We start from the raw sequence: 27851 nt of genomic DNA on the forward strand, positions 1-27851 counted from the left end.
AATACTATGTATTGTATAGTAGTAGAATAAATATTAATAATAATTTTATATACGGTGGTAATATATATATATATATATATATATATATATATATATATATATATATATATATACCACCGTCAGCATTATAATATGGTCAGAGAATCTATATACAATAATAAAAATAAAAATTAATAAACAAATAATAATAAAAATAAAATTAAAAAATAAAACAAAATAAATAATAATTGCAACTTCTGAAATACAAATTGGCCATACTGTAGGGTTAATATTTAGTACCTGGAAATCTATTTGTGCAGCTGAAAAAATTAAACTGTGTCTGGGAAAATCTGGGATCATTTACAAAATTGAGACACTTTCCAACGTTTTTTTCTATGAGATATGTATTAGACATGACAGGAAATTCACATTGGCTTTGAACATCATAAGCAAACAAAGAACAACTGTGTTTTACATCTGTGTTTTAATACAAATTCACAGTACATAGTTTAACAGGAAGATTTTTTTATGTTTTAAAATATAAATGCATCAAAAGAATTTAAGCAGACTCCTCTTAATCATCATCATCAAATCTGATCTTTTTCCCTTGGAACACTTTGATTTGTGCCTGCTGTTCCTTTCTCTTCCTGCTAGCCTCCCATGAGGGATGAAGGGCCTGCTGGGGTGGGTTCAACATCCTGCCAGGTGGACCTCTGGGATTCCGGTTCTGCTCAAACTGTGGCCTTCCCCTCCCTGCCCCTGAAGGTCCCGCTTGCTTTTGTTCAGCATCTTTAAAAGTCTGTCTGCTGGGTTTTAACGGACCCGTCCTCCTGTCAGCGCCAAGGTCTTGGCCTTTAAATTGAGATGCTTTCACCCTACCCTCAGGATCTCTCCTCTGCTTCTGGAATTGAGGAGGTCTTCGACCATCACTGCGAGAGCCAAACTTTGCTTTCTGAGAGGAGACGGTGGATTTGGACAACGTAGAGCAAAACACAGACTGTAATTTGCCAAGGTTTGTCTCGTGAGGTTTGTCGGTGGCATCCTTGTCAGTCTTTTTCTCCTCAACTTTACCTTGGTTACTTTTCCGTTTCTTAAATTTGCTAACTTTGCCCAGGAAGAAGTCGTCGTCATCACTGTCTTCAGACTGAGACGACTGCTTATGGAAACGTTCCTCTGTGCTGTCATCAAAATATTCCTTCTCTTCCTCCTCATCATCTGATAAATCACTCTCTTCATCATCCTTTTCTGCCTTAAGATTCTTTGTCTCAGGTATGTGTTGTTGCTTTTGTGGCTTTGAGATGGTCTTGATTTCTTTGTTTGCTTTACCAACATTCTTCTTACTTACAACTGAAGTCTTTTCGGGAGAACTTTGGATATTTGAAAGGATGGGCTCTGCTTTCTGTAATTTAACTTCAACCCTGGATTTTTCTGGAGATGCTGTGTTGATTTTGGATGGTGGGACCTTTACAAGATCAGAGTCTGTACTTTCTGTTGGCTTTGCAGTGCCAGACTTTTGGATCTCAGTGGTTGGACTGTTCAGTTTTTCCTCTACCACATCACCATCCTCCTCGCTGTCAGCACTGCTCTGGTCATCCTCTGATTCCTCATCTTCCTCAGATTCCTCCTCCAGTTCCTCATCTTTATTCTCAGACTGCACCATATTCGAACTGTCGGTTTTCCTCTGCTCAGCTTTAGCAGCCTTTGCTTTTTCTTCTTTGATGGCTTCTTTGATCTGCTGGAGTTTGTTGATGAAGCGGGAATGTGTGGCGATATGTGCGATGGCTCGGTCCGTTGGGCTTGCCTGAGGGTCCTGCAAAACCTTCTCAAAATCAGCATTCTCCTGAAGTGCAGCCATTGTCACCTGATCCAGTTTAAGGCTCCTTAAAACCTGGATTTCTTTCAGGATTTCCTTTACTCTTTCTTGGGTTTCCTTCACCTCAGATTCCTCACCCTTCTTCCTTTTCTTCAGAACAGCCACTTGCTCCACCATTTTGCTGATGATCAGCACTCTCGTCCTCTTCACTTCCTTTCTCATTCTGATCACCTCAACTGGGATGCTGACCATCTTAGATGATTCCTGTAGGAGACAGAATAACCTTCGTGTAAAAATTGCTGTTTACAGCAAGAGTGAATAAAAGCATGAGTATCAATAGAAGAATTAATCTATTAAGGAACATTCTTTTATTATTTCCTCATCTACATTCCAAACCTGCATTCTGTTGTTTTCCAGCTGAACACAAAATTGAATTTCTGAAGTGTTTACCTCAGTTTTGAGGTCACGGTTCTGTATGAATTCAGTCTTGCAGATATTTATTTTATTAACAGCAGCTGCAACATTTTTTTTATTGTGAAGGTTCTCATTTGCAATGTGCATTCAATTTTATTTGCATCATAATAATTGTTAAACCTTAAAGGATTAGTCCGCTTCAAGAACAACAATTTACAGAAAATGTACTCATCCCCTTATCATCCAAGATGTTTGTATCTTTCTTTTTTTAGCCGTAAAGAAATTATGTTTTTTTGAGGAAAACATTTCAGGATTTTTCAAGGAAGAAGGGTCTTATCTAGCGAAACGATCGGTTATTTTCATTTAAAAAATACAATTGAAATACTTTTTAATCTCAAATGCTCATCTTGTCTTTATCTGCCTGAACTCTATATTCTAGTCTCTATACTCTGTATTCTGGCTCAAGACAGAAAATATTTCCATCAGCACACTTTCAAATCAAACATTGAAACTTCATTAGTGCAAACCATGACAATGATGTTACTATTATTTGGCAACACTGTTGATAGATGAGTGCCGTTATTTAACTAATTCATTTCGATAAACTCCAATTGTATTTTCTCCCTCAACTTCAAAAATCATTTTAAAATCATCCTACATCGCACCAACCCAGTCTTTGCAAAGTGAACATGCAAAGAAGATCAAACACCCTTAACAAAAAAGGTAAAACAGTGATACATGGCAATTTTAAAGTTGAGGGAGAACATGAGATGGGAGTTTTTCGACATACCATAACTGTCATGAACCGGAAAAAACAGAGGCCAGGAAGACCAAAACAAGACAAGATGAGCATTTGACATTAAAAAGTATATAAATTGTATTATTTTTATGAAAATAACTGATCGTTTCGCTAGATAAAACCCTTCTTCCTCGGCTGGCATTGTTTACAACCGCATTTGGGATCGTTTGAAGCCGCATTTAAACTGCATTTTGGAAGTTCAAACTTGGAGCACCATAAAAGTCCACTATATGGAGAAAAATCCTGAAATGTTTACCTCAAAAAAAAAAAAAATGTCTTTACGACTGAAGAAAGAAAGACATGAACATCTTGGATGACAAGGGAGTGAGTACATTATCTGTAAATTGTTGTTCTGGAAGTGGACTTTTCCTTTAAGGCGTTGACAGTGCTGTGACTTAAGTATGCTGAAAAGATGCTTGAAGGGATAGTTCACCCAAAAACAAGAATTCTGTCTTGAATTGCAACACAAATTGAGATATTTTTGATGAAATCCAAGAGCTTTCTCACCCTGCATGCAAATCAACTGACAAGTTCAAGGCCCAGAAAGGTAGTAAAGACATCGATAAAATAGTCCATGTTTAACCATAATGTTATGAAGCGAAAATACTTTTTGTGCACAAGGAAAAAAGAAAAGACTCTATTGAACAATTTCTTCTCTTTTGTGTCAGTCAACGTGTGTTCACGAAAGTCCCATGTTGCATGCGTGTGCATTCCTCTGCTCTAAACAAGGCACAGCGCATTCCAGGTTCTACATCAGAATGCTGGCTCCCGCGTCAGCAGCATCACATGTATGCGTCGTGATACTCTCGTGAACATGTGGTGGAGACTGACATGGAAGAAAAGAAATTATCGACTAAAGTCATTATTTTAATTTTCTTTGCGCAGTAAAAGTATTATCGTAGCTTCACGAAATTACAGTTGAACCAGTGATGTCACATGGACTATTTTAACAATGTCTTTACTACCTTTCAGGGCCTTGAACACGTCAGTTGCGTTTCTGTTTATGCAAGGTCAGAAATCTCTCTAATTTCATCAAAAATATCTTCATTTGTGTTCTGAAGGTGAACAGTCTTACAGGTTTGGACAGACATGAGAGCAAGTAATTACTGACAGGAATTTCTTTTTTGGGTGAACTATCGCTTTAAATCCAGTGTTTTCAATGAATGAGAATGATCACATCTACTACCATTGTCTGTCCCTTTGTTCACCAAGGCTGAATTTTTTTCATCAAAAATCAAAAATACAGTGAAAATAGCAATACTGTGATATATTTTCAAATGTAACATAACAGTTTCCTATATGAATATATTTTAAAATGTAATTTAGGTCACACTTTAGTTTAAGGACCCATTCTCACTATTAACTAACTATTAACTATGTCTTTTGCTTTAATAAACTAATAATTTGCTAGTGCTCATTAATAATTAGTAAGGTAGTTGTTAAGGGTTGGATTAAGGGATCTAAAATATGGTCCTGCAGAATACGGCATTAATGAGTGCTTTATAAATACTAATAAATAGCCAATGCTGGTAATGTCACTAGTTAGTAGTGACAATTGGTCCCTACACTAAAGTGTTACCATAATTTATTCCTGAGAAGTAAAAAACGTGAATTTTCAGCTTCATGTGAGATCAGTGTCACATGATCCTTTAGAAATCATTCTAATGTGCTGACTTGCTGCTCAAGAAACATTTTTTACTATTATCAGTTTTGAAAACATTGTCGTACTGCTTGACATTTTTTGGGGGAAACCATGATACATTTTTTCAGCATATGAAGAGTTCATCTGCAAAAACAGATAACTCAGTTTTTAACACTTTTTTTTAAAAAGAAATCATGTTTTATCATTGTGCATTCCAATGAATTTCAATCAAACTGCAGTTGGGTTATTTTGATTAAGTAAAAATAACTAAAACAATACAACTAACACAATAAAACACCAAAACATGATAATAAAAGGACTTGCTTTTTGAAAATTAAAAAAAAAACAAACAAACAAAAAAAAACAGAGTTACCTGTTTTTGCAAATAAAAATAATTTATATAATCATTTAATTAAAAAAAAAAAAAAAGACTTTTGAATGGTAAAAATGTTTAAATCTCCTTTTCAGTGCCATATCCCAGGTTTCAAATATCCTGTTTTATTATATCCAAGCAAAAATCAATTTTTAGGTTTACAATTTCACATTTTCTGGTTATTTTTTGACTGTTGGCCTCTTTCTGTTGTAGGAACGTGGGTATGGAAACTGGCCATGGTAAATCAAAATGAATTAGTTAAATAACGGCACTCATCTATCAACAGTGTTGCCAAATAATAGTAACATCATTGTCATGGTTTGCACTAATGAAGTTTCAATGTTTGATTTGAAAGTGTGCTGATGGAAATATTTCCTGTGAGTATTGATTCTCAGTCTCTTCTCCACACAAATATATCATATGACTTCTTCATTCAAAGATTCTTTTTGTGTTTCACTGACAAAACAACATCATGAGGCTTATTCATTTTGGTTGAACCATTCATTTCATAGGGTTACTTTAAAATGAACATTTTGTCATTAATCACATACCCCCATGTCGTTCCGAACCCGTAAAAGCTTTGTTAGTCTTCAGATCACAATTTAAGATATTTTGGCTTGTGACTGTCCCATTGACTGCCAAGTAATTAACACTGTCAAGGCCCAGAAAAGTAGTAAAATGTTCCATGCCCAGAAAGGTTGTAAGGACATTGTTGAAACTGCTGATGTGACATTAGTGGTTCAACTGTTAGTTTACGAAGCTGCAAGAATACTTTTTTGTGTGCAAAGACAACAGAGTTGAAAAAAAAAGGACTGTTTGAAGCTCTCAGATTTTATCAAAAATATCTTAATTTATGTTCCAAAGATGAACGAAGGTCTTTATAATGACATGAGGGTAAGTATGACAATTTTCATTTTTGGGTGAACTATCCCTTTAACTTTATTTGAAGAATGTTTTACTGTATAATCAGACACAGTGTGTTTTATTAGGCTATTTGGGAAGTAACGTAGTTATAGCTTCGAGCAATTATTTCACACATACTCAATATGAATAAAATATCACTTAAAATACACTTACCTCAACTATTAGTGATTTTTCTTTCTGGCACTGTTTGGTCTGTTCATTTCTTGTCTCTAGACTCGTCTTCTGGCTCTCCTGTGAGGAAACATCAATCTCCTCTTGCCTGTCTTCATCTGTCTTTTTATCACCCTCATCCACTTTCAGTTTCTCGTCATCATCTTCATCATCAGATTTCTCTGAACCCTCATCATCATCATCGTCTCTGTCTGCTTGTGACTGATCTTGCGACGTGGCATTTTCTGCATCATTTTTTGCTTGTTTTCCTGATTTCACTGCATTTATTCTTTCTTCTTTGAAAGCTCTGATAGCTGCCTTTAAGCTCTGGATTTTTTTGCTGAACTGTGGGTGCGTGGCAATGCGGGCGATGGCTCGTTTGGATAGGCTGGCCTCTTTTTTCCGGCACACTTTCTCAAAGTTGATGTCCTTCTGTAGGGCGGCCTTGGTGACGCTGTCAGGCGCAACGTTTTTCAGCTCATGGATTTCCTCCCGAAGTCTGTCCGCTCGCCTGCGGAACTTCTCCAAGTCTGCCTCGCTTCCTTTCTTCTTCTCCAGGACTGAGATCTGACGGACGAGTTTTCGGATGAGGAGCACCTTTACCCTTTTTACCTCCGCCCTCATCTTGATCACCTCATTGCTGAGGATCAGTACTTTGGGCATTTTTATGCACTTTTTGAATGCTGAAATGAGAAAGCAACAAGTGGTGTAAGCATGCCAATGAAGGGTGATTTGTTTTTGGTTATGTTTTGATATGTTTATCATCAAGCTGTGCAGAATTTTCAATTTCAGCGTTGGGCTGTTACTTGCTCCGAATCACAAAGAATTTGTCACAAAAATACCACTACTACAAATTTAACTATCCTATTCTTAACTAGAAAAAGCTGATTGTAAGCAAAAAAAAAAAGTCATTGAGATTGTTATTTATTAAAAAAAAAAATTCAAATCTTGTTTTCAGTTTCAAATCAAAGGCTTCAAATGTCCTGTTTTAATAGCTACAAGTAAGTAAAACTCAATTTTCAGTTATACAGTCTAAATTTATTAGAATTAGAATTTGGGCTCATTTTCTTGTAAGAATGTGGATATGGTAGTAAATAACTATACTAAAGTAATACATTTATAGATATTATACACATATACACTGCCCTCCAAAAGTTTGAAAACACCCCTGGCAAAGTGTGGTTTTAGACGATATCAGCATAAATCCTTATTATTTTTCGGTGCAAATACATTAAAGTAACTTGACATTATCATTTAAGACCAGCAATAATAATTTTCATTTTGATTACATAATAATGGCAATATATACGTCAAAGTCAGACATGCCCCTTTGCCAGCTGTGATGCCTGGTTACTGGTTTAAACTTGGCCCAGGTTTTTTAAAAAGATTTTTGGGTCAGCACACCTTAATAGCTTCAACAACTGATTGCCAATTAACTTTAAAATACAATGAATTTAGGCCCAGATTATGCAGAGCTGTAATAGCTGCTAATGGTGGATAATTTGATGAAGCTTGAAGTTTTTTCTACGCGTAAACTGTTTATGTAATACAATATGTTTTCGTAGTTTGTGTTGTCCCTTATCCCTGCAAAATTATCACAAATTACAAAGGATTCATGCCAAAATTGTCCAAAACCCCACTTTTCTAGGGCAGTGTATGCAAGTTGTAAAAATGTAATTTAATAAATGTCCAATAAACATGTCTGAATTTTTATTACTACATAACACTGCACAATGGCCATACTGCATCAATATTGCATGCTTGTGTACATCATAAACATTCCGACAAAAAAAGTAAGTGTAAAATGTCATCAAAATTATTGTTGAGTAGATATTTACAAATGCTCATATAAATGAAATCACAACACAATTACATGACCATGTAAAAAGTTTGCGTACACACACTTGAAGTCAAAAGTTTACACACACCTTGCAGAATCTGCTGAATGTTCATTTTTTTACCAAAATAAGAGCGATCATACAAAATGCATGTTATTTAGTACTGACCTGAATAAGATATTTCACATAAAAGATGTTTAACTATGATCCACAAGAGAAAATAATAGTTACATTTATAAAAATGATCCCGTTCAAAAGTTTACATACACTTGATTCTTAATACTTTGTTGTTACCTGAATGATCCACAGTTGTGTTTTTTTTAGTGATAGTTGTTCATGAGTCCCTTGTTTGTCCTGAACAGTTAAACTGCCTGCTGTTTTTCAGAAAAATCCTTCAGGTCCAACAAATGCTTTGGTTTTTCAGCATTTTTGTGTATTTGAACCCTTTTCAACAATGACTGTATGATTTTAAGATTTTTCTTTTCACACTGAGGACAACTGAGGGACTCATATGCAGACAGTTCAAACGCTCACTGATGCCCCAGAAGGAAACACGATGCATTCAGAGCTGGGGGGTGAAAACTTTTGAATAGAATGAAGATATGTACATTTTCCCTACTTTGCCTAAATATCTTTTTGTTTCCCAGAAAACAAAATAAGTTAAATTTGCCCTGTTAAATTCAAAAAAGTTTTCATCCCCGGCTCTTAATGCATCATTTTTCTTTCTGAAGCATCAGTGAGCGTTTGAACCTTTTGTAATAGTTGCATATGAGTCCCTCAGTTGTCCTCAGTGTGAAAAGATGGATCTCAAAATCATACAGTCACTGTTGGAAAGGGTTCACATACACAAAAATGCTGAAAAACCAAAAAAATTGTGGGACCTGAAGGATTTTTTTTTTAAGAAGAAGAAGAACAGCAGGCAGTTTAACTGTTCAGGACAAACAAGGGATTCATGAACAACTATCACTAAAAAAAACAGCTGTGGATCATTCAAGTAACAACACAGTATTAAGAATCAAGGGGATGTAAAACTTTGAAAGGGGTCACTTTTATAAATTCAACGATTATTTTCTCTTGACTAAACGTCTTTTATGTTAAATACCTTACTCGGGTCAGTACTAAATACCATGCATTTTGCATGATCCCTCTTATTTTGGTAAAACAAGTAACACTGCAGATTCTGCAAGGTGTATGTAAACGTTTAACTTCAACTGTATGTTTTAATAAAACTGTACTGTGTGAAACAAATATGTTGACATAATCTGATCAATGAACCCACTCTGTGAGTGACTTAAATAAAACAAGCTAGCACTCATAATAAACACAGACATAACTTCGCCATAACTTTAACATGTAATAGCAAAAAATGTTATTTAAATAATTCATGTGACATGTCAACAAACTCGTTTCTTCTCATCCTGCTCAAGCATGGCTGAAGGCATGTGTTGTAGCAAACCAAGTGCTCTATGTAAAAACACCCCGTTTACTCAATATGCCACCGGTTTTACTACACTATTATAATGAAAAGCATCACATCCACCGTTTATGTCACTGCTAACACTTACCTCCACAAAATAAACACGAAAATCAGACAGATGTGTTGTCTTCTCAGGACGCCGCCATCTTGCCTTGGGAACGTAGCGCAGAGCGTACGGCGTCATTACGTCACGAAGCGTCCAGAATAAAAATGGGAGGGCCTCACGCAGAGTGTTTTTATTTATTTCTTTGTGTCTACTAGAAGGAAAACACTGACAGTCCCGCATTCGCGTAGCGATGCGCATCAGTATTAGGACGGTCACGTAGTTTCCCCTCGAGTGTTCAAAGTTACAGGAATCCAAAGGGTGGAGAATGAAGCGGCGCAATGCGGACTGCAGCAAACTCCGTCGCCCGTTGAAACGGAACCGAATCACCGAGGGTATTCACAGCAGGTACGGACGGAGAAGCTCCCGGGTACCGACCGCACCGTAATGGCGTCTCTGAGCTGAGCTCGGCCGTATGTGAGCTGTCACACTCAGATACAGATGACAGTTCAGTGTGAGCATTTACTCCGGCCTGAGTGTGTAGCATATGTGTGGATGCTGGCTTTTGTGTACCATCCATAGGCTTCAATAGTGCAGAGTATGAAATAATAAGCAGTACATATAGTACTGGCCATGTCATGGATGTTCTTATGCAGTTGTCTTTTATAAATCTATCATCACTATGCTCTGCTGGAAGATCCAGCTTGTGCAAATGTGTTTTGGATCATGGTAGCTGCTCAACTAGCTATAATATAAAATCAGCTTGACCAACTGGTAGCTAGATTGTTGCTGGTTTACAAAAAACAGCTACAAGCTGGATCTTACAGTAGTAAGATTATTTTGTTATTATGTTTTTGACTCCTACACTGTTTTCTATACGTGTCGAGTGAGTGTTACGAAGGCAGTCCTATACAAATTGGTTGTTTTTAGACAGTTCTTGTTCTAGAAATGTTTAGAGTAAACCCAGTGTAACTTAATGCTTCAAGTGTGGGTTTATTCCACATGACACTGTGTTGGCCGAGGCCTTTTATCTGCAATCCAATCCAAAAAAAAAAAAAAAATGAGTGTGTATATACACTACCAAGATCTGCTCTGCCAAAACCTCATCTTGGCAGAGTGTATTTAAATAGTTTTAATATATGAGGTTCTTTTGGTTAAAAATGTCAGGAAGAGAACTGGAAGAGTCGTAGAAATGTGATATGTTAGCAGTCATGTAAATGATTATACTGCATGTAAATTTCAATGGTTATGCTCTGTTTGGATGCTCACAGAATTTTCCATTAAATGTTGTCTTTTTGATGGCTTTGCGCTCAAATGTGACCCAGGACCACAACAGCAGGATCATTTTTTGCTTAAATTGAGATCTATACATCATCATAAAGCTGAATAAATAAGCTTTCCATTAATGTATGTTAGAATAGGACAAAATTTAATTTAAAAAAATATATATTTTTTTATAATTTATTTAAACAAAATTTATAGTTGACATACTGATAGAAATCCTCCCTAAAAATGATTTTAAAAGTGCTTATATATAATAATTATGGATGACTGGAAAAGTAATCAAAATTCATTTATAAAAATGTTTATTATTCTCATTATTTCTGTTCATCTGGCAGTACCTTCCTGTACCTGAAGTTCCTGGTTGTTTGGGCACTGGTTCTGCTGGCCGATTTTGTACTGGAGTTTAGGTTCGAGTACCTGTGGCCTTTTTGGCTTTTCATCAGGAGCGTTTACGATTCCTTTAGATATCAAGGACTGGTGAGTATTTGACGGAAACCCAACTAATGGCTCACTCTCTGCTTGGTTCTCTGTAAATGTCTTTGAGTGATGGTTAAATCTCATCTCTCCACTTCTCGTCTGATTCCACAGGCGTTCTCTGTGTTTTTTGTGTGTGTCGCATTCACATCAGACATCATCTGCCTCCTGTTCATCCCCAAGCAATGGCTGTTCTTCGCCGCCAGCACGTACGTCTGGGTACAGTACGTGTGGCATACAGGTAGGTCAACATCACCCAAGCCCTGTCTGACTTTCCGTGAGTAAGGAGTAAGACTGCTTGTGCACTAGAGTTGATAGAGATGAAAGAAATGTGTTTGCCGAAAAGTTGCACAATCTGCCTTAAAATCCAGTTGTGTTTTCAGAAACCCAGTTTTTCTTGTTTGGTTTCAAATTGTCCCAGTTTATTCCACATTTCTGTCCATGAAATGCTCTGTCAGAAGTTTTGCTTGTGTGTAAGCGCCCTAAAGCCTTTCCCGCCGATTATTCAGTAGTGTAAATTAGGAGCATTCTGCTAAATATTACGCAACTGTTCACTTTACTGGCAGTAACTAGAGAGGGAGATGTTGAAAGCGCTTTTCTTATACAAACCATTTAGATCTCTCTAGTCCTTTATCTTGAATGTGTTTGATGATTCCATCAAAGAAAAAATATGAGCATGTGGTAATTATTAATTTATTTTTATTTAAATTCCAAAGCACTTGTTGGTGATTAACATCATAGTACACGTACACTACCATTCAAAGGTTTTTTATTTTATTTATTTATTTATTTATTTTTAAAAACCACAACAATGTTGTGTTGAATTCAGGAAATTGTGATCTTTTAATCTTATCAATTTGAAAATGTAATTTATTTCTGTGATTCAAAGCTGAATTTTCAACATCATTGCTCCAGTTTTCAGTGTCACATGATCCCTCTGAAATCATGCTAATAGGCTGATTTGATGCTCAAGAAACATGTTTTCCCTAGTAAAAAGCAATAGATTTAAAATGCATTTATTAGTTCAAGTCTATTATCATATTTACTGATATATTACTTGAAACATACTGATGTAAAAATTGTAATTAAACATTATTTGGCATACTACTTGTGCACAATGCACATTCCTTAATATTAAAGGAGAAGTCCACTTCCAGAACAAAAATGTACAGATAATGTACTCACCCCCTTGTCATCTAAGATATTTATGTATGTCTGTCTTGAGTTGTAAAGAAATTGTGTTTTTTGAAGAAAACATTTCAGCCTTTTTCTCCATATAGTGGACTTCTATGGTGCCCAAAGTTTAAACTTCCAAAATGCAGTTTAAATGCGGCTTCAAACGATCCCAAATGCAGTTGTAAACGATCCCAGCCGAGAAAGAAGGGTCTTATCTAGTGTAACGATCGGTTATTTTCATAAAAATAATACACTTTATATACTTTTTAATATCAAACGTTCATCTTGTCTTGCTCTGCCTGAACTGTTTTTTCCGGTTCATGACAGTTAGGGTATGTCGAAAAACTCCCATCTCATGTTTTCCCTCAACTTCAAAATCATCCTATATTGCTGTTATACCTTTTTTGTTAAGGGTGTTTGATCATAATATGTAAATTTTTGTTCCGGAAGTGGACTACTCCTTTAAGCTTTAAGCTTAAAATATGTTTTAATGTCACAATTAATCAGGATTGTATGATCTTTAAATAACATCAGTCTTTAAATGCAAAATATTTACCTAAAGTATGCTTGCAATAGTTCCACTTTAGCACAATCAGATATATTTAAGTGTATCTTTAGTTGGACTTCAGCACTACTTCCGCACAAATAAAGTGTATTAAGTATAAAATTATTTGTTCCAGTTTAGCAGACTTTAAGTATACTAGTATACTGAAAGTACAATTGCAGGGTATTTTTATGAAGTACATAATATGTAAATGTATTTGTAGTATACTTGAAATAAATGTATTTTAAATACATTTTAGTAAAAGGTTGATTACTATTAATGTTGAAATCAGCTTATTATTATTTTGCAGAAATTCTTTGAGATATAAATTTCAAACATTATAAATGTCTTTACAGTCTCATTTGATGAATTTAATGCATACTTGCTGAATGTTCCTTGCTCTTGTGTTTGAACTCTGAGTGAACAGCAGAGATCTTTGATGGATTTTCAAGTGCTCCGGTCATTATATGTCCTTTTCTTGGGTCGATTCAGTGATACCTCTGGATGATGAGGGAAAAGAATTGCTGACACTGAGTGATTGGTCCTTGAAAACGGCTTCAATACGCCTTGAGCTGTGACTGTGATTGCTCCTGCTGACACAAAACTTGCAGCGTGTCTCCACAAGAGAGGGTGCTTTCAGCAAACTAGGGTTTTGTTTGCAGCCTAGAGCTTGTTTTGTCAAACCTGTGTGATGTTATTGATCTCCCAAACAATGAGTGGCCTTTTTTCTACAGCCTCTCCGATGTCTGATGACTCTGAAGGTCACTAATGGGCTAGAAGTCATTAAAGTTTGAAGAATTATGCATTCTTAGATATGTTGTAAGAATGTCATAACTGTTAACAGCAGGCTAGAGATCAATTGTCGAACATTATACATAATTTTCCCTCTCTCTGGTTCTATTTTCAGAGCGAGGTGTTTGTCTGCCGACTGTCTCTCTTTGGATTCTCTTCGTCTACATCGAAGCAGCCATCCGATTCAAGGATTTGAAACATTTTCATGTAGACCTTTGCCGTCCATTTGCAGCTCACTGGTAAGCTTTGCTCGCATTGCTCGCCCTCATGTCGTTATGAAGCAAAAGAGGAGATATTCTGCAGTATGTTCATGCTGCTGTTTTCCAAACAACAAAAAAGCAAGGGTGCACTAGCTTCCTTGCACAATGCATCCTTTTGAGTTTCATGAAAGAAAGAAGGTTTTGTAAATTTTGGGTGAAATATCTCTTGAAGCACACAGTCACGACACATTGTGCTTTGCAGATTTTTTTGATTATTAAACACAGCTGATGTAACTGTACTACTTATAACGCATGAAGTCAGCTTTGTATTTGTAAACACGCTGGTGGTGTCTCCATAGCAGCAAATGGGAGTGTTGCCATTATCTGAAGGTGTCTAAAATTGAGTCATCACTAGTTGTACCAATCATGTTTTTTCAGTTTTCTGTAACATGTTGTTCTAACCCTTTCATTGCAGTATTGGCTATCCCGTGGTGACGCTGGGCTTCGGATTCAAGAGTTATGTGAGCTATAAGATGCGTCTGCGGAAACAAAAGGAAGTGCAGAAGGAAAACGAGTTCTACATGCAGCTTCTACAGCAGGCCCTGCCTCCAGAACAACAGATGCTTCAGAGACAGGAACGAGAGACCGAAGAGGGTAAGATCACTGTTTGACCAGGTTGATCATACATTTATATATTCTTAATTTGTTAAAGGGGACGCCACGCAAATACGATAATGTCACAATGTGAAGTCCACGATGTGATATTTATTGCGATTATTTAAAAAAAAAAAAAAAAAATAAAGACGAATTGGGAAAAAATGAAAATTTTGTACATTTTTAAGTTCAGTTATTCTATCTAATGCACTTTTAGAGTTCAAAATTAAAAGCTCCAACCCATGTTCCTAAGAAAATTTGAGTCAGTGGGGAAAAAAAAAAAAAAAAAAAAAGTCAGTGAATTGACTTTTATCTGAACTTCAAAGGAGAAGTCCACTTCCAGAACAACAATTCACAAATAATTTACTCACCCCCTTGTCTTTCAAGATGTTCATGTCTTTCTGTCTTCAGTCGTAAAGAAATTGTTTTTTGAGGAAAGCATTTCAGGATTTTTCTTCATATAATGGACTTCAATTGTGCCCCTGATTTTGAACTTCAAAAATGTAGTTTAAATGCACCTTCAAAGGGCTCTAAATGATCCCAGGCAAGGAAGAAGGGTCTTACCTAGCGACACGATCGGTCATTTTTTTCGGAAAATAAAATTGTGTGAACTTTTTAAGCACAAAAGCTCATGTAACACAGGTTCTGGCATGCGTGTTCACGACGCTACGTACTATTGAATCATGTCGAAAGGTCACACTGAATGTGGCGGAACTACAGACCCAGTGTTTACAAAGGAACGCGCAAAGACTAGGAAAGTGCAAATAAGTCAAATGCTGTTTACAAACAAAGAAGGTACAACGTGTCGGACTATTCTGAAGTTGTAGGAGAAAATAAGATGGAGTTTTTCACCATACTCTACCTTTTTTAGCCGGAGTACACAGACGATGAACTTAGACATGATTCGTAGTAGTGATGGGGAGTTCGGTCATTTTACCGTCTTGGACCTTTGAGTTTCATTCAGCAAAATGAACAAATCTTTTTTTCGAGTCATTTCATTCATTTTAGCAAAATCACGTGACAGCCCCATAAGATGAACGAACGACTCGAAAAAAACGAAGACTCGAAACAGGCGAACTAATTCCAGTACAGAACCTAATAGGATGTTGCGCATGCGCTGCTGAACGAATCACTCCCCGAGACGACTCATTCTTCCCGAGTCACATTAAAGATTCGTTCAAGAATGACCTGTGGACGCGCATCTGAGAGCCTGTGCTACGTGAGCTTTTGTGTTTAGAGCCCTTTGAAGCTGCATTTAAACATTTTGGAAGTTCAGAATCAGGGGCACAATTGAAGTCCATTATATGAAGAAAAATGCTGAAATGTTTTCCTCAACCATGATTTCTTTACGACTGAAGACAGAAAGACATGAACATCTTGGATGACAAGGGGGTGAGTAAGTTATTTGTAAATTGTTCTGGAAGTGAACTACTCCTTTAAAGGGGACTTTTTTTATTTGTGATGTATTGTCTCAGTCTAAATTACATTCACACTTGTGTTTTAGAATATACAAATTAGAATATAATATTAATAATAAAAACAATGGCAGTATATATTGTAAAACAGTTGCACTATAAAATAAATTAAAATGAATATTTCATAGGTATATTATTTTCGCTTCACACTACAGAAGGGAAGTTACAATATATGTTTGAATTTGGACTGCAGTATCATTACCCATTTAAAAGGCTAGCTGTCAGCAATTCATACTCCACCTTTAAGGTTTTATTTTACCGAAAACGGAAGTTGAGCTTTTATTTTGATGGGAAAACTCCAGCGTCATTGAAAACAGGCTTACAAAAAAACATCTCACTACAAATCAAGTGAAATGCTGTAATAATTTGCCACGAAAATAAAGCATAACTTGTGGCCGTTGCATTCACAAATGCGCACTAAACTCACAGCACATGCAGTAAACGAATTCACTGCAATCACTGTGTTGGAGCCATTCTGAGGCGTGGAAAATACCGGATTATGTGAACTGCGTGCGTGCTTTGTTTTAAATCTCAGTGCTCAGCCAAAAAACAAAAAACTTGATGAAGGGATTAAGCGATATTGTGCTTTCGGTTTTAGTTCGTTTGACAGATACTGTGCCAAAGCATAATGTCCCAAAACACAACTTTAAAGAACTTTTTATGTTAGAATAAGAACTTTAAGTATATTTAAAAACTACACTTTTTGCCCGGAAGACCTGACGTTTCATATCATCATGTGTCCACAATAATATAGAGACTTGTCTTGCTATTGTGATATCACGATATTGATAATATTGTTATAGTTGAAAAGAAATTAAGATTTTTGAGGAAAACATTAAAGGATTTTAAAGCATTGAAAGTCCAAATTGCAGTTTCAGTGCAGCTCCAAAGAGCTCTACACGATCCCAGACGAGGAAAAAGGGTCTTATCTAGCAATGGGTCATGTGTGATGTAGGTGGAAGTACAGACACGGTGTTTACAAAGCAAAAGAAAGTCAAACGCTCGTTACATAAAAAAGGTAAAACAACGATGTTGGGCGATTTTGAACTTGGAGTAAATTTAATGTTTTTCTCCCTATGAATCGACATACACGGACAAAGAACTAACTGCGTGTGACTTTTCCAACGTGATTACGTAATGCGTGAAGTTGAGCTAGTGCACGACAAGCATTTGTGGTTAAAATGTATATAATATTTTTTATTTTTAGAAAATGACAGATCGTTTTGCTAGACGAGACCCTTATTCCTCGTCTTGGATCGTGTCGAGCCCTGTGAAGCTGCTTTGAAACTGCAGTTTGGACCTTCAACCCGTTGATCCCCATTAAAGTCCACTATATAAAGAAAAAAAAATCACGGAATGTTTTCCTCAAAGACCTTAATTACTTTTTGTCTGAACAAAGAAAGACATAAACTCTTGAAAGACATGCTGGTAAGTAAATTATCACAAAATTTTAATTCAGGAGTGAACTAAGATTAAAAACGAACTAACTAAAAGGTTCGTTCATCACACTGGGAATGAAAGTCTCAACTTTAGTGTATTATAGGAACAGTACTCAATGCTGTGGTTTTTTTTTTTTTTGGTTTGTTTTTTTTTGGGTTTTTTTGGAAGTATACCACACATTTACCTAATGGTATGTTCCATGCATACAGAAAATTTTCATACTGTGCGCATTAAACATACTGCAAAAATAATACCAGTCATATGGTAGTAATACATTACCTATTCATTTGCATGGTGCTTTCCAACCTGTGTTTCATTTGTAGTCATACCAGTCAGACAACATTGCCTTTCTAACCTTAAAATCTTTCATTGGTTTGGCAGCCACCTCAAAAGGCATGTCTGATGCAGACTCCGTGTTAGTGGCTCAGAACGGCACTGCTATTACCAAGAAGCTGCCCATCTCTCTGCCTGAACTGGAATATAAGGAGAAAGGCAAAGACGGAGGAAAAGACAAAAAACAGCAGCAGCACAGCATAGGAATAAACAACAACATCCTACAGACTGTGGATGCTAAACTACAGGACATTGAGTATATGGAGAACCACCTAAACACTAAGAGACTCAACAACGAGCTTGGCAGCAGCGCCGAGAACCTGTTTCTGAAAGAGGAGGTGGGTGGTGGAGGCGGAGGCTCTGCCACCTCCAAACATTACAAAAACTCCTCCCCCCATAGCCACAACTCCACCAATGGCAACGTACCATCCTCCTCATCAAGTAGGAGCGAAAAGAAACAGAAGTGTGCAGGGAAGAACCTTGCACCTCACAGAGATCTGATGGAGAACTGTATACCTAATAACCAGCTCAGTAAACCAGATGCATTAGTGCGGTAAGACTCCTACTATAGTCTGATTCAGCAATTGGAATGCGTTCGTCCTGTTTATTTAGTTTTTCCTTTGTCTGGCAGGCTTGAGCAGGACATAAAGAAGTTGAAGGCTGACCTGCAGGCGAGCAGACAGGTGGAGCAAGACCTGCGCAGTCAGATCAACTCCCTGAGCAGCGCAGAGAGGAGCATGCGCTCTGAACTCGGCCAGCTCCGCCAGGAAAACGAGCTGCTGCAGAACAAGTGAGAAATCAGCTGTTTGAAACCTAGATGATTACCAGTATATGCAAAACACTTTTTGCATGGGATTTTGACTTTGATTAATTGGGCTAGACAGGTGGTGTTTTTCATTAAGGTTTAATACTAGTGTCAGTTATTTGAGTATGTAAGACTAAAAATTCATCATTGATATTGCAAATGATTGTGATTGGTCAGTCCTAGTTAGCGCTGAGAAAAGTAACAAGCTGTAGGTAGAGACATTAATTTACGCCTGTATAAAAACCATTCAACTAAAAATAGACTGTGAAAAATTAAAATGGTTATTTAGAGCATTATTATTGTTAAGGAATAAAATTAACAAATAAAACAAGCAAATATAATTAATTTTTGTTAATTGAAATAAAGGTAAAATAAAATAAAAAAATAAATAAAATAAATTTTAGATTAAAATTTGTTCATCAAAGCAATGTTGCCTTGGCAAAAAAAAAAAAAAAAAAAAAACAATATTCATGGAAAATAATATAATAGGATTACAGAATCAAGAAGTTTCCATCTAAAGAAATCTAATTTACTGGTTTATGTTTTATCGAGATCAATTTATTATTATTATTTATTTTATTTTATTTTATTTATTTTCATATTTATTCATTTTCAAATTATTTATTTCTGATTTAGTAATTATTATACAAAATAAATATAAATTTAATTTCAGTGACAAATGTGTTTTTGCTATTTTTAAACTTTTTAAGTTAATTTAATTATTTTAGTCAATTATTTTAAGTACATTTTTAAAAAAAATACACACATACTAGGTTTTCATATAAACTTTATAATTTTCTAATTTTGTAAATATACAGAATAAATATAAATTTCATTTCAGCAACAAATGTTTTTGCTATTTTTGAATGATTTAAGTTTATTTAATATTATATTAGTAAGCTATTTTAGTACATTTATTTTTTTATATATAGCACATTACAAAGGTACAAGTTTGACTTAAAAAAAATAATAATAATTTAATAAATTAAAATATAGAAATAAAAGCTCGTTCAAAATATAAATAAATACTTTAACAGTATATAAATAGTCTTAAAATGAATCTGATTTAGACCCATATAACAATACTTGCTTTTCATATTTATTAATTTTCTAATTTAGTAAATATTATACAAGGTAAATATAAATGTAATTTCAGCACCAAATGTTTTTGCTGTTTTTAAATGATATAGGTTTATTAGATATTCATTTATTTTAGTAAACTATTTTTAATACATGTGTTTTTAATTTATTTAGCACATTACAAAAGTACTACAAGTTTGACTTAAAAAAAAAAAAACAAAAAAAAAAATATTTTTAGAATTAATTAATTAAAAATAAATTTTAAAAATGGAAATATAGAAATACAAAAATATAATATAATACTATGAATAAATACTATAAATAGTATTAAAATGAAAGTAATTTAGACCCATATAACTGACCAGATTTGGTTGGTTGGTTAAAAAAACATTCAAATAAAAATGCACTGTGAAAAATTAAAATGGTTATTTAGAATGTTATTATTGTTAACTAAAATAAATAAATAAATAAATTTTAAATAAATATAATCGGATTACAGAATCAAGAAGTTTCCATCTAAAAAAATTTAATTGACAGATATGTTTTATCAAGATTTATTTTTTGTTTGGTTGGCTGTAAATCCCATCAGTAATAATTTTTACTAATATATTTTATTACATTTAAAATATATTTTACATTTTTATATCACATTTCCTACATTAATTCTCAAACTCGAAACTAAAAAGCATAAAAACATTTAAAAAAAAAAAAAAATAAAACACTGCTTTCAAGGCCCCCAGTTTAATGCAAATCACCACTAATTGCTAATTACTAGTACGCTCCTAGTACTGCTTATTCTTTTCCTAGGGGTGACACCTGCCTTTGTATCATCAGATGCACATTTTGATGTCTTTACCTGCAGTTGTTTGTGCCAGTTTTTGATTATGTGCACCTCTGTCTTAGGCTTCATAATGCTGTGCAGGCCAAGCAGAAGGACAAGCAAACGATTGTGCAGCTGGAGAAGCGGCTCAAGGCAGAACAGGAAGCGCGAGCCGCAGTGGAAAAGCAGCTTGCAGAAGAGAAGAAAAGAAAGAAGATGGAAGAGGCCACAGCCGCACGTGCTGTCGCTCTGGCAGCTGCGTCCAGGTGAGACAACCCCATATTATGTGGAGTAGTCTTTAAATGGTAATATGAAGCTGTGTTTACGCATCCTGTTTTTGTTATGTCTGTTTACTGGTGGACTTGACTCTCGCCTGCCTTCACAGAGGAGAGTGCACAGACTCGCTGAGGAGCCGCATACGTGAGCTGGAGTCGGAGTGCAAGAAGCTCACACATGACATGAAGCTAAAGGAGGAACAAATCAGAGAGCTCGAGCTCAAAGCGCAAGTAAGCCAGTACCCCTGCTGACATGCTGCTTTAATATGCTTTCTCAGAAGCAATATTTAGAAAGAACATTCGAAATCAACATGAAATCAAAACTGACCATTTTACTTCCGTTTTACTTTTACCGTTTTCTTCCATTATAACTTGATCCATTGCTAAACTAACTTTATTTTTCATTTGATGTTATACAGGCCATGATGGCATTTAACTCAATATCCTAATAACTACTTAAATAGTTAATAGTGACATGAAATCCACTACCATTCCAAAAGTTTGGGGTCTGTAAAATTATGAAAGATGTCTCTTATGTTCACTAAGGCTGCATTTATTTGATCAAAAATACAGTAAATACAGTGAAATATTATTACATTTTAAAAGTACAGTTCTTTGTTGATTATATTTTCAGATTAAATTTATTCCTGTGATGCGAAGCTGAATTTTCAGCATCATTACTACAGTCTTCAGTGTCACGTGATCCTTCAGAAATCATTCTAATATGCCGATTTGCCTAATATTGATTAACTATATCTGATTATCCATGTTGAAACCAGTGTGTTGCTTCATATTTTTGTGGAAACTATGATACATTTTTTCAGGATTGTATGATTAATAGAATCTTTTGTAACATTACAAATTCCTGTTGGGCACTTTTGATCATTTTAATATAAAATATATATATATATATATAAACATATATATATATATAAAACATATATATAAACATGTATACATATATACATTTCGATATTTTCTGGAATTTTGTCAATAACGATAATTAGACAATATTTTGCTGATTATGTTATTGTGGATAGCTGACTCCCAAAGCTTTTTATATATTTTTCATAATCTGTGCAGTGGTTATTTAGCTGTAGTAACAGAAATGAACTTTTCCAATAAGTTTAAATTGATTTTACCTTTAATTTTCATTTTGGTCAATTTTTCTAAACTAATGCATGCATCATCTTTTGTGTCAAATTCTTTAATCTACTAATTCAAATATTAAGACACTGTAGGGCTGTTACCAATCAAATGAAAACAGTATCAACAACATTTGTGTTTGCAATGCGGAGGTGGCACAAAATCTGCATCTAAAGTGACTGTTTAATGCAGGACATGAATGCAGTAAACCTGCAGTTACAAATGCATAAATAATGTTTTGATGTTTTAAAAACAAAACATTTTTAGTGATATTTGAAATGATTTTGGAGGGGAAAAAACAAGGAAAATTTATAAATTTAAACCTAGTAGATGATGGCAAATTGCATGAGTGAGTCATTGAGTCATTTATTCAGCCAAGTCATTTGAATGGCTGATTGATTCAGTAAAGAAACGCTGTGGCTTTGTTTAAAACTAATTTTGTTGACGAAATAGAAAAGGGCAACTTGTGTCTAAAATGTAAGTCAATTAATATTAACTGATTTAAACTGACTTACTGTTTATCAGACTGTTTTATAAAATCAGTATCACATCTGCAGTTGTACTAATGATTGGAGAAAAAACTGTACTCTTTGTGTGATATTAACTATATCACATGATATAAATATAAATTACATAAAATTCATACAGGGGCATATTTGCCTGCTTATCTTGAATTTTGGAGAAAATTCTAAACATTTTAATAAACTAAATCATGTACACAGTGAAAGTGTGAACTTTAAATGTGCTTGCTGAGTAGTGTAACCTACATCTCATAGTGCATGCGTGCATCCTCTGGGTGTGTTTTTGATTGGATTTTGCATTGTACTCAATTATGTCAAATGTCAAACAACAGTTGCTATTATTATTATTATTATTATTATTATTATTATTATTATTATTATTATAGAAGATATATGTGACCATGGACAACAAAACCAGCTGTAAGGGTCAATTTTTATTTTATTTTTTTTAAATAGAGATTTATACATTATCTGAAAGCTGAATAAATAAGCTTTCCACTGATGTATGGTTTGTTAGGATAGGACAATACTTAGATGCAACTATTTGAAAATCTGGAATCTAAGGTGCAAAAAATCTAAGTATTAAGAAAATCTCCTTTAAAGTTGTCCAAATGAAGTTCTTAGCTATGCATATTACTAATCAAAAATTAAGTTTTGATATATTTACAGCAGGAAATTTACAAAATATATTCATGGAACATGGTCTTTATTTAATATCCTTATGATTTTTGGCATAAAAGCAAAATTGATTTTAAAATTTTGATTTTGAATTATTTTGACTGATAGCTAGCTCTTTAACTCTATTATCTGTTTCTCTGTGTGCAGGAGCTGCGCAAATATAAGGAGAATGAAAAGGACACAGAGGTTCTGATGTCAGCGCTGTCGGCCATGCAGGACAAGACCCAGCACCTAGAGAACAGTCTGAGTGCTGAGACCAGAATCAAACTGGATCTCTTTTCAGCACTCGGAGATGCCAAGAGACAGCTAGAGATCGCTCAAGGTCTGCCTCCTTCCTGTCTTAAAGGGGTCATCGGATGCGAAGTTTACTTTTACATGTTGTTTGAACATTAATGTGTGTTGGCAGTGTATGTACAAATCTACCCTATAATGATACAAATCCATGCAGTGGTTTTTAATTAATCTGTAAAAATAATATCCCCTTTTTCAAATCGAGCCATTCTCAGATGCCTGTCGGTGTGGCGTCACACCCACAGAGGCCGCTCCCACGATAGTTGATTGACATGAGCGTCTTACCTCAGATCAGCTGTAACAGTCCGACCTCGACTGTTTTTCGATGTCGGAGCAGGGATGTAAGTTAGACAAGAATATCTCTGATTGAGCGATTGAGGTGTTGTGTTGCTGGATGTAATAATGAACATGGTGGTCATCATTTACTCCCGACATCTGAGCCGCTGAAGATGCAGTGGATTACGTTTGTTTGTGAAGAGAATGCGCCTCCTGATCTACATAAATGTGTCTATGTTCGTGCAAATCATTAGTGATCCAAACTCACTTACTAAGGGTTTTTTTTATGAATCTCTGCAATAATCTCTGCAATCTCTTTCCTAATAATGTGCTAGTTAGCAAATTTCGCAGCTAAACGTGCTAAATGAGGCTACAGTAAACAGGCTCGTCACTCCACAGAGAGAAGAGAGGGGCGGGGTGAGCAGAGCTCATTAACATTTAAAGGAACAATCCATCAGAATGGGCTGATTTTTGCAGAGCTGATTTTGGCAAGGTAAAAAGGGTTTTGTTTTACACTACCATTGAGAATTTTTAAACAAAGTACATTATAGACTTTTCATTAAGACCCTAAAGAATCATATCAACTTGTGGAAAATGGGCATCCGATGACCTCTTTAATAAATCTCTTAGGCCTTTCTTTTTCCGCTCACTAACCCATTCTCTCTTTGTCCCGCACACAGGTCAGATTATGCAGAAAGAGCAGGAGATAAAAGAGCTGAAGCAGAAGATCGCAGAGGTCATGGCGGTCATGCCCAGCATAACCTACTCGGCAGAGACCAACAGCATGACCCCAGTGACCCCACATTACTCCTCCAAGTTCATGGACACCAGTCCTTCCAGCTTGGACCCCAATGCCTCCGTCTACCAGCCGCTCAAAAAGTGAATGTCTGATCACATCGTCCACTTTGCTCTTTGATCTGTCGAAGAAGTTCAGTATGCAAACCAATGGAACGGGGTAGTATTTTTGTTGATTTACCCCTCCTATGTTAGTATGGCTCTTCTTTGTTGTTAATAAAATAAGTGGAGGAATAGAGAGAGGGAGAAAAAAAATGAAAAAGGGATGTCACGTTGACCAGAACTGCCCTCTTTGTGTTTAAGGTTGTTTTTGAAGCACTTAAAGCTAAAATCTCTTTTCTTGGTAACAGCATTTCAGCCTGTTGTGGTTCTTTTTGTCATCCTCCATTCGTTTTGTGAGGTCTTTATGAAGATCTGATGATTTTATTAGCTTCTCCTCATCTTTGTGTTGAATCTAAACAGTTTTATGTGCCAGAAAGGCAGGCATGACTTATTTTACCTCCCTGGTATAAACATACCATCTTTAAGTTTATTGAATGTAAAAAGAAAAGGGAAAACGTATTGAGATGAGAAGTATTTGTAATGGGAAAAACATTGTGTTTGTTGCAATGGAGTGATTTAAGGAAGCATTTCAGTTTAGGTATGACCATAGTATTGTACATCTCTTTTTTTCGAGGGAGGTAAAAAAGCGTTTAATTACAGACGTTGGATCCGAATTAGAAATATTTTACATTTCTGTTCCTCCCGTTGCTGTTTTCGAATGTCGAAGACACGAAATTTAACACTTATTTAAAAAGGGACTGATCTTCACGTCGTGTTTGTTGACAGAAATGCTGCATAAATATTTGGGAATGTTGTCGTATTTTGCGGTCAATGCAAGTCCTTTTTGTTACCGGACAAAATTGAAATAGAGTTTAGTTGAAACCAGTTGAAAAGCTGAACATATGATGTCTTGTTTGCCAGTTGTTATGTTACACAGTGCCTTGAAATATCTTGTTTAATATATTCTCACACATCTCCCATGCCGTATTCACCCCATCTGATTGGTCAGCGCACCACAAGACCTGTCTTTTCCCAGCGTGGCATTTAAAATCATCTGCCCTCTTGTTGCCATGTGTTTGGTCAGGGAAAAACCATAAAGGTAACAGCAATCCCACTCTAATCCAGTAGTTATTAGTGGTCTGCTGTTTCTGTCACGTCTCTAATTTACATTAACATGCCCGTTGCGTTTTATAATACTTGCTGATGGTTTGATTTTTTGGTAATTTGTGCCAATATTTCTGGCCCTCCACCATTTAATGTCATTGAGGATAATGCAAACCATGCATCATTTCATAGAGACGTCATTCAGTGGCTGGGATAACACTCAAAAATCAGCCCATTAATGCTTCATGACAGAGTTCTCCTTCACATTTCTTTTTCAGTGGTTTAAGGTTTGTGTCATGATGCAGGCAGAATATGCTTGTTTGGTTTTTAGTCCTTGTTTTACAACAGGGCTTTCTTTTTTATTTGTCTACTTTGGGAAAGTATTACTGTGGATTGCATTTGGTGTTTTTATGGTAAACTTTGTGGAGAGTAAAGAACACGCCTTTGTTTCTCATTGGTTGATTTTTGTTTTTTTGATGTTCTGTGTGTGTGTAAACGGGTGTCAAGTACATTACTGTACTCGTTTGGGGAATTTGCACTTCATTCAAATGCTATTGAAATTGAATACTACAATTACATTGACAAGGGGAGAAAATAATTTTTACTGCTTTCAGGGAATATTTACAGATTTTTACTTTTGCCTATGTTATGAATATTTATAGCAGTCAGAGAAATCAAGTTTAATGTAAGATTTAATGGCTACAAATCTGGTCATTCGTTCTTGTGAAAAGACAGCAGGGTTATTATCAACAACAATAAAATAAAATACAATAAAATAAAATTCAAAATAGTACAATAAAATAAAATCATAAAATCAAAAGGGAATGATACAATAAAATATAATAATAATAATAATAATAATAAAATCAGATATTTACAGTGGTCAAAGAAATAAATTTTAATGTAAGATTTAACTATCAGCAAACACAATAAAATAAATACAAAAATAATAATATTAAAATAAATAATAAAATAAAATTTTTACAGCAGTCAAAAAAAAAAAAAAAAAAATGTAAGATTTAACTGGCTACAAATCTGGTCATTCGTCCTTGTGAATAGACAGCAGGGATGTTATCAGCAAACACAATAAAATAAAAAAAATATATAAAAAATAATAATACATTAAAATATAAGAATAAAATAATAAAATAAAATATTTACAGCAGTCAAAATTTTTTTTAATGTAAGGTTTAACTGGCTACAAATCTGGTCATTCGTCCTTGTGAATAGACAGCAGGGATGTTATCAGCAAACACAATAAAATAAAAAAATATATAAAAAATAATAATACATTAAAATATAAGAATAAAATAAAATATTTACAGCAGTCAATTTTTTTTTTTTTTTTTTTTTTTTTTTTTTATGTAAGGTTTAACTGGCTACAAATCTGGTCATTCATCCTTGTAAATAGACAGCAGGGATGTTATCAGCAAACATGAAATAAAATAAAATATAAAAAATAATAATACATTAAAATATAAGAATAAAATAATAAAATAAAATATTTACAGCAGTCAAAAAAAATCTATTTTAATGTAAGGTTTAACTGGCTACGCATCTGGTCATTTGTCCTTGTGAATAGACAGCAGGGTTGTTATCAGTTATAAAAATATAACACATTTAAAAAAAAAAAAAACATTAAAATAAAATAATAAAATTAAATAAAAAAGAAATAATACATTACAATAAAACAAATCTGGTCATTTGTCCTTGTGAATAGACAGCAGGGTTGTTATCAACAAACACAATAAAATAAATATAAAAACAACAATACATTAAAATAAAATAATAAAAGTAAATAAAAAACAAATAATACATTAAAATAAAATAATAAATAAAATATTTACAGCAAAATCAATTTTGATGTAAGATTGAACTGGCTACAAATCTGGTCATTCATCCTTGTGAATAGACAGCAGGGTTGTTATCAACAAATTAAATTAAATAAAAATAAAATAAAAAATAAAAACAAACAAAATAAAAACAAATAAATAAATAAAAAGTAAATAAAAAATCATTTTTCTCCTTTCAGTGTCATTTTGCCTTCCAAATATTTTTTGGCATTAATAGGTCAACTTAAATAAAAATAATAATAAAATAAATGAATAATACAATTAAAGTAAAATAATAATAAAACAAAATAAAAATAAATAATAAAAAGAGGGAGAAAATACATTTTACTCCTTTCAGTGTA

General features: G+C 34.6%; 2 protein-coding genes across 2 annotated transcripts; one reads left to right on the forward strand and one right to left on the reverse strand.

The window, feature by feature from the left end:
* Positions 1-264: 264 nt before the first annotated feature.
* On the reverse strand, positions 265-9631 carry srfbp1 (serum response factor binding protein 1). The gene is made up of 3 exons (XM_051136006.1): positions 9498-9631; positions 6098-6777; positions 265-2056 (listed from the first exon to the last, which is right to left on the reverse strand). Exons 2-3 carry the CDS (start codon positions 6755-6757, stop codon positions 554-556), a joined length of 2163 nt encoding a protein of 720 aa, XP_050991963.1. The 5' UTR covers positions 6758-6777; positions 9498-9631; the 3' UTR covers positions 265-553.
* A 3-nt stretch (positions 9632-9634) lies between these two features.
* maco1a (macoilin 1a) lies at positions 9635-26111 on the forward strand. The gene is made up of 11 exons (XM_051136007.1): positions 9635-9860; positions 11072-11213; positions 11325-11451; positions 13838-13961; positions 14398-14576; positions 17873-18377; positions 18456-18614; positions 20613-20795; positions 20915-21035; positions 23297-23471; positions 24397-26111. Exons 1-11 carry the CDS (start codon positions 9781-9783, stop codon positions 24597-24599), a joined length of 1998 nt encoding a protein of 665 aa, XP_050991964.1. The 5' UTR covers positions 9635-9780; the 3' UTR covers positions 24600-26111.
* Positions 26112-27851: the final 1740 nt, after the last annotated feature.

The sequence above is a fragment of the Labeo rohita genome, chromosome 19 (genome assembly GCF_022985175.1).
Source record: "Labeo rohita strain BAU-BD-2019 chromosome 19, IGBB_LRoh.1.0, whole genome shotgun sequence".
NCBI lineage: Eukaryota > Metazoa > Chordata > Actinopteri > Cypriniformes > Cyprinidae > Labeo > Labeo rohita.